We start from the raw sequence: 21,807 nt of genomic DNA, 5'->3' as shown, positions 1-21,807 counted from the left end.
AGAGACAGAGAGAGAGAGGAGAGAGAAGAGAGAGAGAGAGGAGAGAGAGAGAGAGAGAGAGAGGAGAGAGAGAGAGAGAAGGTAGAGAGAGAGAGAGAGAGAGAGAGAGAGAGATGCAGTCCCCTGTAAAAGACTGTATGGTGGCTATAGGAGCTGAAAGGACTAACTACCACGGATAGTACACTGGTCAATAGACACAAAGGAAAACATGTTTCAAGGTTTCCATTGCAGTTATTACACAGGGTATCACAATGTTATCTAACATTTATTATATTACCTTTGGTTGGTTTTATTAACAACATTTTTCAACCGTAACTCCCCCTCTCTGGCTCTCTAAATTTCTCCCTCCCTCCTTCTACCACAATTCACCCACAATTCTCTCTCCTCCTACTGCAGGGGAAGGGTTAGTGTAAGTGTGTGTGGGTGAGAGAGAGAAAAGCGAGAGAGAGAGAGAGAGAGAGAGAGAGAGAGAGAGAGAGAGAGAGAGAGAGAGAGAGAGAGAGAGAGAGAGAGAGACAGAGAGACAGAGAGAAAAGAGAGTGAGAGAGAGAGAGCGAGAGTGAGAGAGAGAGAGAGAGAAAAAGAGAGAAAAAGAGAGAAAAAGAGAGAAAGAAAGAGTGAAAGAGAAGGAGAGAGAAAGGGAAAGAGGGAAAGAGAGAGAGAGAGAAAGAAAGAAAGAGAAAAAGAGAGAAAGAGAGAGAGAGGGGTGCAGCTCTTCCATCTCCATCCAGTTATACATGAACAGAGAGCTAAATATATACACCAGGAAATGATCTCAGGAATAAATTATGAATTCCTCGCAACATTGATCATATTTTTCTCCTCTTTAGCCATTTAAAAAACATATTTTTTAATATTCTTCCATATCTGAATTTTCTTTGTCACTATCATATCAGTAGTATACAATTCTAGAGGTTGGGATATCAGTTCAGTTATTGTTTGTGGTTTATCATTCGTAGCAGTGGTACTGATGTTTGCACAGTAGCGCCACTATCATTGCTTGTAGTATTAGGGTTATCACTGTAGTGCATTCCATGTTATTGACTAGAGACAGCTTCTCCCTGACGCTGAATATCACAGTGAATAAATCTGAGCTGCTGATGACCATACTGTCGTGGTCTCTCCGATTCCAGAGGCAAAGATGGAAACAAGCGAGGGACTTAGATGTGGTACCTTGCTAAGAAAAGCAAGATGTTTGGCATGAGATAAACAGTAAATCTACTGTATGTTGACGTTCATATCACTACCTCGATACCTGACTTTGCCCGATGCCAGCTGATAGAGGCTATCTAGCCTATGCTGTGTGCACAGGCACATGAGAACATACTATGCTATTGGCTCACCTTGTGTTATGGCATTGATTGCCAGTCACTGGTCGGTCATGGTCTATGGTAGCCAAGGTGTCACCTGTTATTGAGGCAGACACCTACAAATCCTGATAGCACCGGTGTTGTGTACTAATGGCCCTACCTGAGACTGTCTGTGACTGACTGGTGTTGTGTACTAATGGCCCTACCTGAGACTGTGACTGACTGGTGTTGTGTACTAATGGCCCTACCTGAGACTGTGACTGACTGGTGTTGTGTACTAATGGCCCTACCTGAGACTGTGACTGACTGGTGTTGTGTACTAATGGCCCTACCTGAGACTGTGACTGACCGGTGTTGTGTACTAATGGCCCTACCTGAGACTGTCTGTGACTGACCGGTGTTGTGTACTAATGGCCCTACCTGAGACAGTCTGTGACTGACCGGTGTTGTGTACTAATGGCCCTACCTGAGACTGTGACTGACTGGTGTTGTGTACTAATGGCCCTACCTGAGACTGTCTGTGACTGACCGGTGTTGTGTACTAATGGCCCTACCTGAGACTGTCTGTGACTGACTGGTGTTGTGTACTAATGGCCCTACCTGAGACTGTCTGTGACTGACTGGTGTTGTGTACTAATGGCCCTACCTGAGACTGTCTGTGACTGACCGGTGTTGTGTACTAATGGCCCTACCTGAGACTGTCTGTGACTGACTGGTGTTGTGTACTAATGGCCCTACCTGAGACTGTCTGTGACTGACTGGTGTTGTGTACTAATGGCCCTACCTGAGACTGTCTGTGACTGACTGGTGTTGTGTACTAATGGCCCTACCTGAGACTGTCTGTGACTGCCTGGTGTTGTGTACTAATGGCCCTACCTGAGACTGTCTGTGACTGACCGGTGTTGTGTACTAATGGCCCTACCTGAGACTGTCTGTGACTGACCGGTGTTGTGTACTAATGGCCCTACCTGAGACTGTCTGTGACTGACTGGTGTTGTGTACTAATGGCCCTACCTGAGACTGTCTGTGACTGACCGGTGTTGTGTACTAATGGCCCTACCTGAGACTGTCTGTGACTGACTGGTGTTGTGTACTAATGGCCCTACCTGAGACAGTCTGCTACCGACTGGTGTTGTGTGATGCAGTATGTGTTATGATGGAGTAGAATGTCCTTCGGTCCTGTCTGGCCCTCACTGGCCCTGTCTGGGTATACAGTCAGTGGAGGGGACAGCATAGCACCTCAGAGAGAGAGAGGTAAAGTGTGTGTGTGTGTGTGTCTGTGTTTCCTTTCTCCTTTCATCAACTTTTATGAGGGTTCCACCTAATCAGGTTAGGAAAACCACTCAATGTTCTACACTAGATAATAGAAGGAGACAAATCCTCATTTCACGTTAAGCTGACACACAGATTGTAGCAATAGAGGATGCCTTTGAAAACAACAACAACAGTAACATCCATTACCAGGGCCAACATCCATGCCATACTATACCTTAGTCAACGTTCTACCTCCATCCTCTTGGAAAGGTTCCCTCTTTCATTGATAACACTGTTTATTTCCCTTCAAAGTTGCATTACGGTCTCTTTGTCAGTTCTTTTTAGGTGATACATCTTTGGTTCAAAGTACCTTTTTGCTTGTTTACAGATAGGGATTCAGAGTTGCAGCACATTCTCTTCCTTTGAGACTACTCTTTGTCAGGTTCAACTGGGTTAATATCTCAAATGGTTCAACTGGGTTCATATCTCAAATGGTTCAAATGGGTTCATATCTCAAATGGTTCAAATGGGTTCATATCTCAAATGGTTCAACTGGGTTAATATCTCAAATGGTTCAACTGGGTTCATATCTCAAATGGTTCTACTGGGTTCATATCTCAAATGGTTCAAATGGGTTCATATCTCAAATGGTTCAAATGGGTTCATATCTCAAATGGTTCAACTGGGTTCATATCTCAAATGGTTTAACTGGGTTCATATCTCAAATGGTTCAACTGGGTTCATATCTGAAATGGTTCAACTGGGCTCATATCTCAAATGGTTCATATCTTAAATGGTTCAAATGGGTTCGGTCTACACTTGGCCTAAGGTTCCCCTAAAGACTTCATAATATTTTGCCGGTAGGTAAAACATTTTTTTGATCTCCTCTCTGTGTTATTGCCACCTCCACCTACCTGCTTGACCCCTCTGGTTCTACAGGAAGACAAAGGTGGGCCGCTCTGTTACCTCACCACCTCTCCACCTCTACAGGAAGAAAAAGGTGGGCCGCTCTGTTACCTCACCACCTCTCCACCTCTACAGGAAGACAAAGGTGGGCTGCTCTGTTACCTCACCACCTCTCCACCTCTACAGGAAGACAAAGGTGGGCCGCTCTGTTACCTCACCACCTCTCCACCTCTACAGGAAGACAAAGGTGGGCCGCTCTGTTACCTCATCACCTCTCCACCTCTACAGGAAGACAAAGGTGGGCCGCTCTGTTACCTCACCACCTCTCCACCTCTACAGGAAGACAAAGGTGGGCCGCTCTGTTACGTCATCACCTCTCCACCTCTACAGGAAGACAAAGGTGGGCCGCTCTGTTACCTCATCACCTCTCCACCTCTACAGGAAGACACAGGTGGGCTGCTCTGTTACCTCACCACCTCTCCACCTCTACAGGAAGACAAAGGTGGGCTGCTCTGTTACCTCACCACCTCTCCACCTCTACAGGAAGACAAAGGTGGGCTGCTCTGTTACCTCACCACCTCTCTACCTCTACAGGAAGACAAAGGTGGGCTGCTCTGTTACCTCACCACCTCTCTACCTCTACAGGAAGACAAAGATGGGCTGCTCTGTTACCTCACCACCTCTCTACCTCTACAGGAAGACACAGGTGGGCTGCTCTGTTACCTCACCACCTCTCCACCTCTACAGGAAGACAAAGGTGGGCTGCTCTGTTACCTCACCACCTCTCCACCTCTACAGGAAGACAAAGGTGGGCTGCTCTGTTACCTCACCACCTCTCCACCTCTACAGGAAGACACAGGTGGGCCGCTCTGTTACCTCACCACCTCTCTACCTCTACAGGAAGACAAAGGTGGGCTGCTCTGTTACCTCACCACCTCTCTACCTCTACAGGAAGACAAAGGTGGGCTGCTCTGTTACCTCACCACCTCTCCACCTCTACAGGAAGACAAAGGTGGGCTGCTCTGTTACCTCACCACCTCTCCACCTCTACAGGAAGACAAAGGTGGGCCGCTCTGTTACCTCACCACCTCTCCACCTCTACAGGAAGACAAAGGTGGGCCGCTCTGTTACCTCACCACCTCTCCACCTCTACAGGAAGACAAAGGTGGGCCGCTCTGTTACCTCACCACCTCTCCACCTCTACAGGAAGACAAAGGTGGGCTGCTCTGTTACCTCACCACCTCTCCACCTCTACAGGAAGACAAAGGTGGGCTGCTCTGTTACCTCACCACCTCTCTACCTCTACCACACACACTCTCCACAGCCATTCTGACTCATCCTCTCTCCCCCCCTCCCTCCATCTCTCTCTCTCTCTCTCTCCCCCTTCCCTCCCTCCCTCCATCTCTCTCTCTCTCCCCCACGTGTCACAGCAGATAACCAGCTAGCGGTCTGTATGAGTAAGCATCAGTCATGCAGGATTCATCTGTGACTGCAGACAGAAGACAATAGTCCATTTAATAAGGCATTTTAAGTGGGATTCTGTTTTAGTGTAAGGAACTTACTCATAGGGCAGTGCACAATTGGCCCAGCGTTGTCCGGGTTAGGGTTTGGCCGGGGTAGGCCATCATTGTAAGTAAGAGTTTGTTCTTAACTGACTTGTCTTAAATAAAGGTTAAATAAATGTAAAAAATTATGGTTGTCTGTATTTGCTCTTTGAAGTTGTAAACAGCATTAATATAGTTGTAAAGCGTATTAATGTAGTTGTAAACAGTATTAATAAAGCTGTAAACAGTATTAATGAAGTTGTAAACAGTATTAATGAAGTTGTAAACAGTATTAATAAAGCTGTAAACAGTATTAATTAAGTTGTAAACAGTATTAATGAAGTTGTAAACAGTATTAATAAAGCTGTAAACAGTATTAATAAAGCTGTAAACAGTATTAATTAAGTTGTAAACAGTATTAATGAAGTTGTAAACAGTATTAATAAAGCTGTAAACAGTATTAATTAAGTTGTAAACAGTATTAATGTAGTTGTAAACAGTATTAATGTAGTTGTAAACAGTATTAATGTAGTTGTAAACAGCATTAATATAGTTGTAAACAGTATTAATGTAGTTGTAAACAGCATTAATATAGTTGTAAACAGTATTAATGTAGTTGTAAACAGTATTAATGAAGTTGTAAACAGTATTAATGTAGTTGTAAACAGTATTAATAAAGTTGTAAACAGTATTAATGAAGTTGTAAACAGTATTAATGAAGTTGTAAACAGTATGAATAAAGCTGTAAACAGTATTAATTAAGTTGTAAACCGTATTAATGTAGTTGTAAACCGTATTAATGTAGTTGTAAACAGCATTAATATAGTTGTAAACAGTATTAATGCAGTTGTAAACAGTATTAATAAAGCTGTAAACAGTATTAATTAAGTTGTAAACAATATTCATGTAGTTGTAAACAGTATTAATAAAGTTGTAAACAGTATTAATTAAGTTGTAAACAGTATTACTGTAGCTGTAAACAGTATTAATACAGTTGTAAACAGTATTAATGAAGTTGTAAACCGTATTAATTAAGTTGTAAACAGTATTTATGTAGTTCTAAACAGTATTAATTAAGTTGTAAACAGTATTAATGAAGTTGTAAACAGTATTAATGTAGTTGTAAACAGCATTAATGTAGTTCTAAACAGTATTAATTAAGTTGTAATCAGTATTAATGAAATTGTAAACAGTATTAATGTAGTTCTAAACAGTATTCATTAAGTCGTAAACAGTATTAATTAAGTTGTAAACAGTATTAATGTACTTGTAAACAGCATTAATGTAGTTCTAAACAACATTAATTAAGTTGTAAACAGTATTAATTAAGTTGTAAACAGCATTAATTAAGTTGTAAATAGCATTAATGAAGTTGTAAACAGTATTAATGAAGTTGTAAACAGCATTAATTAAGTTGTAAATATTATTAATTAAGTTGCAAAGAGTATTAATGTCGTTCTAAACAGTATTAGTGAAGTTCTAAAACATATTAATTAAGTTGTAAACAGCATTAATGTAGTTGTACACAGCATTAATTAAGTTGTAAACAGTACTAATAGAGGTGTGAACCTTATTAATTAAGTTGTAAACCATATTAATGTGGTTATAAACAGTATTAATGAAGTTATAAACAGTATTAATGAGGAAGAGGAGGAGTAAACAGTGGAGAAGGAGAAACAAAACAGACAGGCTCCCAGTAGGCTCTATTAAGGACACAACAAGAGAACACTGAGGCCTCTTTAACAAGACTACTGTACATCATGGGGAATAGGAGACTGGTTATGGTGCACACAAATTGAAAATGAGTGTGTCTCAAAACATGTTGTTGAATCATGAGTGTGTGTGTGTGTGTGTGTGTGTGTGTGTGTGTGTGTGTGTGTGTGTGTGTGTGTGTGTGTGTGTGTGTGTGTGTGTGTGTGTGTGTGTGTGTTATGCTGTGCACACAATACAGTATATGGCAAATTAACACTGATTTCTTAGACTGAGGCTTGAGTTTATTTCTAGATCTATGAATTGATCTGTTCAACCTACCTATACAGCTTATCGTAAGAACTTCACAATACGTTTGTGTGTTGGACAAGAGGTCCTAAAGGAACCAAACATGCTCAATAATTGTTCTTACATAATGTTGACACACTTCCAGGTTCCACACTGTGTACTTGTACTCCAAAGTATGTGAGCCATCTTGGTCCCCATTATCATCACGCCTGTCTCATCAAGCAGGCCTTCCCAAAGAACATCATTTGCCAAGCACCAATAATCAGAATAAATAACTATGCACAAAGCCCTTCGGTTCTGCAATAAGGCTAAGCTAGACATATTTTGATATGTAATGTAAACCAACTAGCTACACACTGATTTGAGCGATGAGAAAATGCTCATGGCTGGTTCTGTGCCTTCAACGGGCAGATTGCAGAGGATTGCGTCTCCCTCTGTCACACTCACAACGGTCGTCTATGATGGCTATAACCAAGGAGATGCAGTTGTGTTAAAAATGACTTGTCATTTGACTTTAAATAATCACAGCCGTAACAGTATGGATGATGACATTTCCGTTGGTTATAAATATTGTAGCTATAACAACCTTTGTTAAATGTACGTATAGGCTTGCTGAAACAACCATCACTGAAAAAAATATATGAAGCTATATGAAAACATGTTGTTATGTTATTATAACATCAAAAATGTCATTAAATGTTATTACGGTGGAAAGTGATGGTCTGTTTATTACAGTATCTTTAAACTTAATGAGGTTAGTGTCTATTTTAACAGCCTATCCATTGTAATATGTTGTTCTTTGTTCAACGTTTCTCGGCTCCATAGCACAGCAGTCTATGAGGCAGGGAAGTACACAAGGGAATCCACTGCACAGACAATAAATACTACAATGTAAGACATCACCACGCACGCAAGCACACACGCACGGACAACAAAATAGGCTATCCTATCTCCTAGCATCGTGTCATGAATGTAACAAAAGAAGAAAAAAAGCACACGACCAGCCAATTGTCACCCCACTTCAGCACCCAAATCAACATCGATGGCCAGTAATTGAACAGGTAGCCAAATGAATCAATAAATACCCGCTGATGTTTTCCGAAGTAGGTCCGTTAGATGTTTTATTCCTTTTTAGATTGTGTCAATCCCCGTGTGGCCTCAATATCGGGCGTCGTGCCGTTGTTAAAAGACCACCTGCTAAGGTAAATTGGATGGAACAACCACTGGACCGGACAGTCGGCATTGCCTCTCCGTTGTCATCGGGTACATTGGAGACTGCGAGATGCTCTTTCCCCCTGGAGACTAGTCGTGGTCCAGACACCCGGTTGTCACGCCCATCTCTCTCTAGCGCTGCTCTCCTTTGGTAAAAACTCAGTAGTCATACGGATCCACCATCGCCCACGTTAATGCGTCTCTGCAGTTGGTCAGGATTCCGCGACTATTGCGTAAAGCCGTCTTCAGATTCGCACAACGTGCTGGCTCCAGCTATCTGCTGAATACTGCCCGCGCGTGGTACTTGTACTGTACAGTAGGCAAGCTACTGTAAAAAAAGGCTCGCTTCAGGCAGGTACAGTAGCATAGGCAGTGTGTAGATTAGTCTGTGTGAATGACAATGTTTTAGTTTTTTTCAGAAACACCTCACTGCTCTATATTCTAGGGAGATATGATAAGTGGCTGTAAATTTGAAGAATGAGCAAGCTGTTGACTTGCTGAGAAACACATGCTACCTTTCCTCAAGGCAAAAAAAGGTAATTTCTTGCTACTTATGGGTAAATATGTAAATTATATTAATAATAATGTATAAAAAAATGTTAAAGTAGGCCTAGAATAAAATGAAGAACATTTGCATGTAGGGTTATGATTTGCGTTCGCTTAATAAAACGTGGGGGAAAAAGGAATAAATTGCTCTAATACAAACATTCCTTAATGATGTTTTGTTAATTGGCTGTCATTAAACTCCTGTTATACAGTCCTAACATTCGAATGTGTCACCGGAAGGCGTGCGGCTGACGTATGTGTCACGGGAAGGCGTGCGTCTGACGCCACGTGATGACGTTCAATTACAGCGCCCAGGATATGTTATGTGAGCGAGCATGAACTGACATTCTTCTCAGCTCGCGTTTAGGTATATTTTTTCACGAATTAAGGTGGTCAAGGAATTATCAAACCACGGCATAATATCTTTGTTGAAACACAACCATTGACTCTGTACCCTCGCCATGGTAGAGGATGACGATTTAACGCCAACTCTTATGTCAAACCAAATGTGGAGCAGCAATGGCGAGTTTATCCCTCCTGACGGAATATGCTGGGTGTCTGTTCTGTCATGTTTGCTGCTTGCCTGCTCCTACGTTGGGAGCTTATACGTGTGGAGAAGTGATTTGCCAAGGTAAGCCTCGTATTTCTTTGCTTTCTTGATTCGTGGATGATTCTATAGACATACGGAAGTGCTAGTTTGCCAGCTTGTCGGCGGATAACTACCTAGCATGGCTTTCGTGCAGAGCAATTCCATGGTAACGGAATTACGCTGAATCTCCATTGTTTCACTTAAATGTATGCCAAACCAAAAACATCTATTTCAAAGTTGAACAAGCCATACTACTCTGAACAATTTACATAGTCATTTCAACAAAAATGCCCAAAGGCCAGCAGATGGCGTTATTGAGTCGTTTACATATAAATAGTGGATTTTCTAAAGCATACTTGAAATGTAACTATTTTCTTTTAAGTAATGCGTCATTTAGTTAGTCTAAAGCACTTATCAGAGAGATCTGCCTCGATTCTGCTCTTCTGCTAACAAATGGGAAATGATTAAATTCAGAATTGTCATCACTACTGGTAAAATGCCTTCACTACTAGTAAAATGCTAGCTCAGAAAAGATTATCCAAGCAGATGGATATTATTGTTGATATTAACAGGCTGAGCAATAAACTTGATTTAAATGAAGATGAAAACGCAGAGCTTGCTAAATGCCAATGTGATCTGGACGACATGTATAACAGTAAGGCACAGAGTGCGGGGTGGCAGGTAACCTAGTGGTTAGCGCGTTGGACCAGTAACTGAAAGGCTGCTAGATCAAATCCCCGATCTGACAAGGTAAAAACCTGTTGTTCTGCCCCTGAACAAGGCAGTTCATAGGCCATCATTGTAAATAAGAATTTGTTCTTAACTGACTTGCCTAGTGCAGCAAGGAGCCACGTTAAGTTGCTAGCTAGCATTAAACTTATCTTGTAAAAAAACAATCAATCTTAACATAATCACTGGTTGATTATATTACTAGTTTAACAAGCTTGTCCTGCATTGCATATAATAAATGCGGTGCCTGTTCATTTATCATCGAATCACAGCCTACTTCAACTTCGACAAACTGGTGATTTAACAAAAGCGCATTCGCGAAAAAAGTACAATCGTTGCACCAATGTGTACCAAACCATAAACATCAATGCCTTTCTTAAAATCAATACACAAGTACTGTATTTTTTTTTTTACCCTGCATATTTAGTTAATATTGCCTGCTAACATGAATTTCTTTTAACTAGGGAAATTGTGTCACTTCTCTTGCGTTCAGTGCAAGCAGAGTCAGGGTATATGCAGCAGTTTGGGTCGCCTGGCTCGTTGCAAACTGTGTGAAGACCATTTCTTCCTAACAAAGACCGTAATTAATTTGCCAGAATTTTACATAATTATGACATAACATTCAAGGTTGTGCAATGTAACAGCAATATTTAGACTTAGGGTTGCCATCCGTTCAATAAAATACTGAACGGTTCTGTATTTCACTGAAAGAATAAACGTTTTATTTTCGAAATGATAGTTTCCGGATTTGACCATATTAATGACCTACGGCTTGTATTTCTGTGTGTTTATTATATTATAATTAAGTCTATGATTTGATATTTGATAGAGCAGTCTGACTGAGCGGTGGTAAGCAGCAGCATTCATTCAAACAGCACTTTCCTGTGTTTGCCAGCAGCTCTTCGCAATGCTTGAAGCACAGCGCTGTTTATGAATTCAAGCCTATCAACTCCCGAGATTAGGCTGGCAATACTATAGTGCCTATAAGAACATCCAATAGTCAAAGGTATATGAAATACAAATGGTATATAGCGAGAAACAGTCCTATAATAACTACAACCTAAAACTTCTTAACTGGGAATATTGAAGACTCATGATTAACCAGCTTTCATATGTTCTCATGTTCTCAGCAAGGAATTTAAACGTTAGCTTTTTACATGGCACATATTGCACTTTTACTTTCTTCTCCAGCATTGTTTTTGCATTATTTAAACCAAATTGAACATGTTTCATTATTTATTTGAGACTAAATTGATTTTATTTATGTATTATATTAAGTAAAAATAAAAGTGCTCATTCAGTATTGTTGTAATTGTCATTATTATATATATATATAAATTGCCTAATTAATCGGTATCGGCTTTTTTGGTCGTCCAATTATCAGCGTTGAAAAATCATAATCGGTCGACCTCTAATATTGACTGACCTTCATGTCTTAAAGTAATGATGGACTGTTGTTTCTCTTTGCTTATTTGAGCTGTTCTTGCCATAATATGGACTTGGTCTTTTACCAAATAGGGCTATCTTCTGTATACCACCCCTACCTTGTCACAACACAACTGATTGGCTCAAATACAAATTAACTTTGAACATGGCACACCTGTTAATTGAAATGCATTCCAGGTGACTACCTCATGAAGCTGACTGAGAGAATGCCAAGCGGTCCTTGTACCTAGCATCGAGCATGGTGGGGACACAGTAAAAAGGCTCAGAGAGAATGCCACCGAATCGCTTGTTCACAGCCTCTTGTAGAGTACTTTTGCAAGTTTTAACTCCACGGTCTGTGTGGACAGTTTTGTTGAGCAGGCATTTCAATGCCATGACAGAGGGTACCACGTCTGCTGCAGACGCAGTTGATTAGCTTATTTCTCGAGTCAGTTCTTCGAATGGAGCTAGGAGTGTTCATGTTTCCAAGTATCAAACGTTCTCAAATGCCATTGAAATGGCTGCAGCGGTATGAGAACCAGGACATTCTTGAGCATGCAATAAGGCTTTCCTGAGTACGAAATCCTTGTCGACCCACTGTGCTGTCAGACTCAGCATACTCATGGGGTTGACATCGCTGGTCCAAATGTCAGTCGTGAAGCTAATAGCAGTGACGCCCATAGCAAGTAGCTCATGAATGTGCGTTTCAGCAATATTGTGTAACTCCGGTAGGGCAACATCTGAAAAATAGCGCCTACTTGGTAGTGTGTACCGGGGCTTGAGGTGCTCGACCAGTTTTCAAATACCAACATCATCCTTGACAGAGAACGGTTGATTGTCAAGGGAAATGAATTCCATTATCTTGGCCTTAATGGATTTCGCCTTTGAGTTGTCTCACTGAAATGTTCTTACTCTTTCAAATGACTGCTCGACTTGAACTTGTTTACTTGTTTGAAGTGTGCGCTTAGTATTTTTCTGCTTTTCTGTGTAGCGCTGTATTTTTCATGCCGTCATTACGTCATCTACCTACGTTATATAGGTATGCACGTCAGCTTTGACATCGATTTTTCACATCGGACCGATGCCGATGTTGGCATTTTTAGCTAATATCGTCCGATACCGATATATCGTGCATCCCTAGTGACTAGTGTTCCATTATTAAAGATAAACAAGGCAGGCCCTAGATTTGTTGCACCTGGACTACTGCCCAGTTGTGTGGTCAGGTGCCACAAAGAAGGACTTGGGAAAAATTACACCTGGCCCAGAACAGGACACACGGCTGGCTCTTAAATGTACATGTACAGCTAACATTAATAATATGCATGTCAATCATGGTTCAATGTAGAGGAGAGATTGACTAGGACACAGTTCGGATACCAATGCATGCGCCACAACACATGCCACCAGAGGTCTCTTCACAGTCACCAAGTCCAGAACAGACTATGGGAGGCGCACAGTACCTCATAGAGCCATGACTACATGGAACTCTATTCCACATCAGGTAACTGATGCAAGCAGTAGAATCAGATTTTTTTTTAAAACAGATAAAAATACACCTTATGGAACAGCGAAGACTGAAAAGTCACACACACAGGTACATATACACACAGGTACATATACACACATATACAAACAAACTATACACACATGTACACCTGGATAGTGTGTTGTAGTACACTAGTGACCGGAGGGGGCACACTTATTGTATTGTGAAATCTGTTGTAAAATGTATTTTAATGTTTAAAAGTTGTTATATAATGTGTATTACTGACTTAATTTTTGCTGGACCCAAGAAAGAGTAGCTGCTGCCTTGGCAGGAGCTAATGGGGATCCATAATAAATACAAATGGTGAGAAGGCGAAATAAAGCGGGGAAAATATGCGACTTTCTTTATGAAACCCCATTTTCCTCCACCATGCTAGAATAGCTAATGCTAGTCCCAGATGTTGCATATCGCGTTCAGCCAATCAGGTTGCAGCCACCTTTTTATTTTGAAACTATCATACTAGGGGTGGAAGCTTATTCATTATGTAAACCGTTTAAGAACCAAACAGAGTAAACGAAACTGGGAGGGACCTTCCTGAATTTGTCCAATACAAACTGCCATGTGCGTTTTCTGTTTAGAGTGAACAGTGGTGTATCTGTACTTCACTATTTATATATATTTTTTAAACTTTTACTCCACTACTTTCCTAAAGAAAATATGTGCTTTTTACTCCAATACATTTTCCCTGAGACCCAAAAGTACTAGTTACATTTAGAATGCTCAGGCAGCACAGGAATATGGTCCAATTCACCCACCTATCAATATAGAGCGTTGTCATCCCTACTGCCTCTGATCTGGTGGCCTCACTAAACACATAATGCGTTTGTAAATTAAGTCTGAGTGTTGCAGTTTGCCCGTCTGTCCGTAAAATAAAAAACAAGAAGATTGTGCCGTCTGGTTTGCTCAATAAAAGGAATTTGATGTATAGCATTTACTTATACTTGATACTTTTACCAAAGTATGACAATTTTGTACTTTTTCTACCACTGTATTTAAGTACATTTAAAACCAGATAATTTTACTCAAGTACACTTTCACTTTCACTTGAGTCATTTTCTATTAAAGATGAACTGAAAGGCTAAAACAAACCATGACATCTTCTCATATTTAAATCGGGTCTACATCTGTTGTATTCAGCGCATTTGACAAATAAAATGTGGTTTGATATGTATTTAAAGGTGCAATATGCAGAAATCGCTCCGCCGTTTCCTGGTTGCTAAAAATTCAAATAGTTCAACCTAAATTTCAGTTTGTCAAAACAAGCAAGTATAGTGTAGAGAATCATTGTACCTTCTAAACCGCTGTGAAATATATTTTCCTTGACCAAAAATATAGTATTTTCAGTTGTTTGAGCTGGTGTACAAAACCGAAAGTAAAAGATGCCAAAACCAAACTTTAGAACGGGAAGCATAGAAATGGAACAGATCTACCACTTCTTAGACTGGTTTTCAATGAGAATAACAGTGTCGCATTCATTCCCTTTGGACCGTAAGATGAAATGACTCAATATCGCCATCTGCCGGCTTTTGGGCTAGTGCAGATGCAAAGTTTGGTAACAGAATTACTATAGCATCTCTCAAATGTTTATTCTGTTACCAAACGTATGTTTTTATAAAATGTTCAGGGTAAATTGTTAAAATGAGTTGTGCATAGAGTTATATGGTTTGTTAAACTTTGAAATCAATGGTTTGTGTTTGGTATACATTTTAAAGTAAAAATTCTGAGTGTCAGTGTAATTCTGTTACTGTGGAATTTCCCTGCAGCAGTCTGCTAGCCTTTCATTATTTGCTGGTACATTAGCAAGCAAACTGAACCAGAGGGCTTATTTATTTAGTTTCCTGCTTAATTGCAGTGTTCTTGCTCCTTGAGGGGCTGGTTTGTTTACAGAATGTAATGTTGACATGTATCTCCTGTGTGTGCATCACGTGCCTGCCCCCAGGGACCACCCGGCCGTTATCAAGAGGCGCTTCACCAGTGTCCTGATCGTGTCTGCCTTGTCGCCTGTCTTCGTGTGGACATGGAAGGTGTACACTGGTGTGATGGTGAGTCTCTACGCCACGCTGTCTCAGCTATAGGCCGACTGCTATAGGCCAACTGCTATTAGATGACAAAGCTCATGATTGGAAATGACAGCTGAGTCTGTGTTGATGCTTTCAAGTGCCTTTGAATAGCAGACTGCTGTAGTTTTATATGGGGAAACAATGGGTTATATTAGCTTAGTGCGTCACATTTATCTACTGTATTAGAAAAGGTAGAGCAGCTTACTCCAATACAGTACAACTACACCGTAGCCAGCTTTCCAAGAAACCTCTTGCCCTGGCCTATAATGGACTTGATACATTGCAATCCATTATCTGGACAAAGATGCATGACACAACCAGTTCCTTTAAGGCAGGGGCACAGGATAACAGCTGATTACAGCCTATTTCCCGGTCTGTTCATGGAGTGTTATACACATGAGAACATTTCCATGAATTCCATCCATACTTCTCTTGTTCCCCTATAGCCCGGCCCGTCGTTGCTGGCTCTGATGGGCATTCGCTTCGAGGGCCTCATCCCAGCCATCATACTGCCTCTGCTGCTCACCATGGTAACAGACACAACAGACTGTTGTAGATATACTTTTGGTATTGTCTGACCTACAGCAGTTAACCTCTGACCTTTGCTCTGGTAGGTTCTGTTTCTTGGCCCTCTCATCCAACTGGCTATGGACTGCCCCTGGGGCTTCATGGATGGGATACGAGTGGCCCTTGGTGAGAGACTGTCTAGAGATGATTATTCACCCAATATGGTTATTACTGCGTTATCCTGGAGACCATCTCTCTCTCTCCCCCTCCCCCCACTCCAACAGACCCATGGTTCTGGGCTCTGTGCCTCAGGGACATGCGCTGGCTGAGGAACCAGGTGGTGGCCCCTCTGACTGAGGAGCTGGTGTTCAGGGCTTGTATGCTGCCCATGCTGGTACCCTGCGCCAGTCCCTCCACTGCCATGTTGACCTGTCCCCTCTTCTTCGGAGTAGGTAAGTCCCATCAACATACTGCACCGCGGGATCGTCTAGATCTGGTTTGCATTTAGAAAAATCTGCTTGCCTCAACCCCAACTGAATTGAACAAATAATGTATTGGATTTAGCAGCATTTCATTCCATTAAATTAGAGCAACCCCTTTAATGTATGTGTCATGTCAGTTAATGTCTGCGAGTCAATAAGAACACCTTCTGCCATTTTGACCTACATAAATATTGATGCTATAGGGGTGCTACAACTGCAGCCAACACATACAGTGCCTTCAGGAAGTATTCAGACCCCTTAACTTTTTCCAATTTTGTTACGTTACAGCCTTATTCTAAAATGGATTAAATAAAAATAAATCTCAGCAATCTATACACAATACCCCATAATGACAAAGCGAAAACAGGTTTTTAGAAATGTTTGGTAATTTATTACAAACAAAACAAAAATACATTATTTACAAAGATATTCAGATGCTTTGTTATGAGATTTGAAATTGAGCTCAGGTGCATCCTGTTCCCATTGATCATTCTTGATCTTTTTACAACTTGATTGGAGTCCACCTGTGGTAAATTCAATTGATTGGACATGATTTGGAAAGGCATACACCTGTCTATATAAGGTCCCACAGTTGACAGTGCATGTCAGAGCAAAAACCAAGCCATGAGGGCGAAGGAATTGTCCGTAGAGCTTCAAAACAGGACTTTGTTGAGACAAAGATCTGGGGAAGTGTACCAAAACATTTCTGTAGCATTGAAGGTCCCCAAGAACACATTGGCCTCCATACTTAAATGGAATAAGTTGGCAACCACCAAGACTCTTCCTAGAGCTGGCCGCCCAGGCCAAACTGAGCAATCGGGGGAGAAGGGCCTTGGTCAGGGAGGTCACCAAGAACCTCCACCAGAGTTCCTCTGTGGAGATGGGATAACCTTCCAGAAGGACAACCATCTCTGCAGCACTCCACCAATCAGGCCTTTTATGGTAGGGTGGCCAGATGGAAGCCACTCCTCAGTAAAACGCACATGACAGCCTGCTTGGAGTTTGCCAAAAGGCACTTAAAGACTCTCAGACCATGAGAAACAAGATTCTCTGGTCTGATGAAACCAAGATTGAACTCTTTGGCCTGAATGCCAAGCATCACACCTGGAGGAAACCTGGCACCATCCCTACGATGAACCATGGTGGTAGTGGCAGCATCATACTGTGGGGATGTTTTTCAGTGACAGGGACTGGGAGACTAGTCAGGATCGAGGCAAAGATAAAGGGAGTAAAGTACAGAGATCCTTGATGAAAACCTGTTCGAGTTCTCAGGAACTTAGACTGGGGCGAAGGTTCACCTTCCAACAGGACAACATGGGAGTGGCTTCGGGACAAGTCTATGAATGTCCTTGAGTGGCCCAGGCAGAGCCCGGACTTCAACCTGATCAAACATCTCTGGAGAGACCTAAAACTAGCTGTGCAGCAACGCTCCCCATCCAACCTGACAGAGTTTGAGAGGATCTGCAGAGAAGAATGTGAGAAACCCCCCAAATACAAGTGTGCCAAGCTTGTAGTGTCACACCCATGAAGACTTGAGGCTGTAATCGCTGCCAAAGGTGCTTCAACAAAGTACTGAGTAAAGGGTCTGAATACTTACGTAAATGTTGCATTTCAGTTTTTTATTTTGTATAAATTAGCCAACAAAAATTAAACTGTTTTTACTTTGTCATTATGGGGTATTGTGTGGAGGAAAAAAACAAATGTAATGAATTTTAGAATAAGGCTGTAACCTAACAAAATGTGGAAAAAGTCCAGGGGTCTGAACCTTTCCAACGGCACTGTAGTTTTGTGTCTTGACTATTGACTAATAATTTTCATGCAAATGGAACCCCTGGCATATCAACGTAAAGCGAGAGAGAGAGAAGCAGTCTGCTTTTCTTTACTAGTTTTCGGGCTTCGCTAAACTCATTTAGGTGCTTTGAGCATCTGGACATAAATCCAATAAATTATAATTATTGTTATAATTATAATTATTATTATGATTATTGATATTATGATTATTCGTAGTATCATTATTATTCATGTTAGTATTGTTATTCATGTTGTTATTATTATTATTAATAGTATTATTCATATTAATATTACAGAAAGGCAGTAGGCTTAAACCTCTGTTGTTGACCTGTTGTGTTCTTAATAATATAGGAGCAAACGAGACGATTTGCAGTTGTCCTCATGCAGCTGCTGCTGGAAAGCGAAATGTTTTTTTCTGCCACAAAAGAAAAATTCTAACGAGTTTTCGCTAGATTAATTCATTTGAAATAATGAACCCCGTAGCTCTCACCAGTACCGCAAAAATGATGCATGTGAAAGTGGTAAACGTGGTAAACAAAATGTAAATGGTGAATACATTTGGATGATAACATCTTTTTTATTTTCTTACTCTGTCCATGATGTCGTATTTTTTTTGTCCGGAAACTCTAAAGATGTTGTTTTCACAGCTCACTTTCATCATGTGATCGAACTGCTGCGATTCAGACAGGGCACTGTGTCTGGGATCTTTCTCGCTGCAGGTAAGGACCAACCGATTACCTTCAGCTTTTCTACTTTGTCTCCCATGTGGTAGATGGCTCCTGTAGCCTAGCTATGTGTTCTTTTCCACTGACTGTAAATAAATAGCATTAATAATCATATACAGTCTATGTGTTAATGTTTGTGTTGCAGTGTTCCAGTTCTCCTACACCGCTGTGTTTGGAGCTTACACTGCCTTCATATTTATTAGAACAGGTGGGTACTAGCTACATTACATGACCTACATGAGCTCTGTCTGGGTCTGTGGGTACTAGCTAGCTCTGTCTGGGTCTGTGGGTACTAGCTAGGTCTGTCTGGGTCTGTGGGTACTAGCTAGCTCTGTCTGGGTCTGTGGGTACTAGCTATCTCTGTCTGGGTCTGTGGGCACTAGCTAGCTCTGTCTGGGTCTGTGGGTACTAGCTAGGTCTGTCTGGGTCTGTGGGTACTAGCTAGGTCTGTCTGGGCCTGTGGGCACTAGCTAGGTCTGTCTGGGCCTGTGGGCACTAGCTAGGTCTGTCTGGGTCTATGGGCACTAGCTAGGTCTGTCTGGGCCTGTGGGCACTAGCTAGGTCTGTCTGGGCCTGTGGGCACTAGCTAGGTCTGTCTGGTCCTGTGGGCACTAGTTAGGTCTGTCTGGGTCTGTGGGTACTAGCTAAGTCTGTCTGGGTCTGTGGGTACTAGCTCGGTCTGTCTGGGCCTGTGGGCACTAGCTCTGTCTGGGTCTGGGCCTGTGGGCACTAGCTCTGTCTGGGTCTGGGCCTGTGGGCACTAGCTCTGTCTGGGTCTGGGCCTGTGGGCACTAGCTCTGTCTGGGTCTGGGCCTGTGGGCACTAGCTCGGTCTGTCTGGGCCTGTGGGCACTAGCTCGGTCTGTCTGGGCCTGTGGGCACTAGCTAGGTCTGTCTGGGCCTGTGGGCACTAGCTAGGTCTGTCTGGGCCTGTGGGCACTAGCTAGGTCTGTCTGGGCCTGTGGGCACTAGCTAGGTCTGTCTGGGCCTGTGGGTACTAGCTAGGTCTGTGGGTACTAGCTAGGTCTGTGGGTACTAGCTAGGTCTGTGGGTACTAGCTAGGTCTGTGGGCACTAGCTAGGTCTGTCTGGGTCTGTCTGGGTCTGTGGGCACTAGCTAGGTCTGTCTGGGTCTGTGGGCACTAGCTAGGTCTGTCTGGGTCTGTGGGCACTAGCTAGGTCTGTCTGGGTCTGGGTACTGTCTGGGTCTGTGGGCACTAGCTAGGTCTGTCTGGGTCTGTGGGTACTAGCTAGGTCTGTGGGCACTAGCTAGGTCTGTCTGGGTCTGTGGGCACTAGCTAGGTCTGTCTGGGTCTGTGGGCACTAGCTAGGTCTGTCTGGGTCTGTGGGCACTAGCTAGGTCTGTCTGTGGGCACTAGCATAGTCTCTGTGGGCACTAGCTAGGTCTGTCTGTGGGCACTAGCTAGGTCTGTCTGTGGGCACTAGCTAGGTCTGTCTGTGGGCACTAGCATAGTCTGTCTGTGGGCACTAGCATAGTCTGTCTGTGGGCACTAGCTAAGTCTGTCTGGGCACTAGCTAGGTCTGTCAGTCTGTCTGGGCACTAGCTAGGTCTGTCAGTCTGTCTGGGCACTAGCTAGGTCTGTCAGTCTGTGGGCACTAGCTAGGTCTGTCAGTCTGTGGGCACTAGCTAGGTCTGTCAGTCTGTGGGCACTAGCTAGGTCTGTCAGTCTGTGGGCACTAGCTAGGTCTGTCTGGGTCTGTGGGTACTAGCTAGGACTGTCTGGGTCTCTTTCTTTGTGGTCAGATTGGTTGTTGTAAAGTGTGTGTGTGTGTGTGTGCATCCATTTTGTTACCTTGAATATTTCTATCTACCTAATATTGGTTAATATTTCCTTAATATTTCTAGCTACTTTTCTCTCTGTCCTCAGGTCACCTGGTGGGGCCGGTGCTGTGCCACTCTTTCTGTAATCACATGGGCTTCCCTGCCCTGAGCACGGCCCTGGAGCACCCCCACCGCCTCACCATCCTCTCCTGCTACCTGCTGGGGGTCCTCCTCTTCCTCCTCCTCCTCTTCCCCCTCACAGACCCCCTCTACTACGGCCTGCCCACCCCCGTCTGCACCCTGGCCTCTGTCCCCAGCTCCCTATGCATCTCCTGATCCCACGCCCACCCACCACACACACCTCTGTACTCGATGGACCGGTCCGCTGATTCTACCATCCATCAGCAGCCAAAAGGAGGAGCGGTCAAAGTGGTCCTAGCGCTAGGGGTGTTTTAGCTCTTTGGTCATGCCCGCTTTGATGGGCTCTCTCTGGGGGGAGGTGGGAAGGGTTAAGGCTGTGTCAGGTATGGACATTCAGTACTATCGGCTGTCTCTGCTATGTATGCTGCTAGAGGCAACAGGGTACCTTAGACAGCCATTCCCCATGTTCAGGTTACATTGGCAGTCAGTCAGTTAGCCAGTCAGTTAGCCAGTCAGTCAATATGTGGTCTGTCGTGTAGACTCAACAAAGGAACCGTATCTGGCCAAGACGTGTGGCGCTGTAGTAGTAAGACATTCTGGTGGTCAATAACGTCAGTGTTTTCATCTGTTCTAGATGCTGAATAACAGTTATTTATTTAAACATCTGCATGTTTCTATTCTGTAGTGTTTTATTGGTGGGGGATAGTTGGGTTGTTACAGTTGGACTGTAGTTGTCCATGATAGTTTAGCCACGGTTCTCAGTCTTCCTCTCAGGCTTTTAAGACACCAGACGATTGGTGTTTGGCGAGATCACAAAGTGCACAGTCTTTACCCAGCCCTGAATTCAGTTATTCACTCTAGTTGACACTCATTCCAAGCATCCATTCCATGTCATGCCGATAGAAGCCTATAATCACCAAGCTAACATTACCATTCTTAGGGCCAGGAGATTTTCCCTGACTGTGAACCTGATCTGGGCCCCTACTGTTCGCTGCACACAGTTTGACCTTTTACAAGGGTTATCCATGTTCATGGCTCTTTGTTCTTGAACTGCTTTTTTACTTTAGCGATTGAAGTGGGAGGTACCTTAAGGTGGGGTGGGGTTGACGGACTGTTAACCCCTTAAGGGACTTGAACCCTTGTAAGACTCAGGTGTACTGTAGTCGTATGTATGTAGGTTTGAATGCTATCTAACCACTACTTTGCATGCTGCTACATGTTGCAATATGGATGTCAGACAAGATGACAGGTCTATATTCTT

The 21,807-nt window shown here is 42.8% G+C and overlaps 2 protein-coding genes across 2 annotated transcripts in view; one reads left to right on the top strand and one right to left on the bottom strand.

The window, feature by feature from the left end:
• Window positions 1-8,563, bottom strand: part of LOC115198140 (E3 ubiquitin-protein ligase pellino homolog 2) — a gene marked incomplete in the record, with an annotated part of 16,828 nt that extends 8,265 nt beyond the window's left edge. The window contains 1 exon segment of the mRNA XM_029759858.1: window positions 8,098-8,563.
• Window positions 8,564-9,060: 497 nt separating this feature from the next.
• rce1a (Ras converting CAAX endopeptidase 1a) lies at window positions 9,061-21,223 on the top strand. Its single transcript, XM_029759857.1, has 8 exons — window positions 9,061-9,401; window positions 14,999-15,101; window positions 15,566-15,649; window positions 15,734-15,812; window positions 15,911-16,078; window positions 18,547-18,618; window positions 18,770-18,832; window positions 20,512-21,223. Exons 1-8 carry the CDS (start codon window positions 9,232-9,234, stop codon window positions 20,739-20,741), a joined length of 969 nt encoding a protein of 322 aa, XP_029615717.1. The 5' UTR covers window positions 9,061-9,231; the 3' UTR covers window positions 20,742-21,223.
• Window positions 21,224-21,807: the final 584 nt, after the last annotated feature.

Source organism: Salmo trutta, chromosome 8, assembly GCF_901001165.1.
Source record: "Salmo trutta chromosome 8, fSalTru1.1, whole genome shotgun sequence".
Classification (NCBI taxonomy): Eukaryota; Metazoa; Chordata; class Actinopteri; order Salmoniformes; family Salmonidae; genus Salmo; species Salmo trutta.
This window is presented reverse-complemented; position numbering and strand designations above follow the sequence as displayed.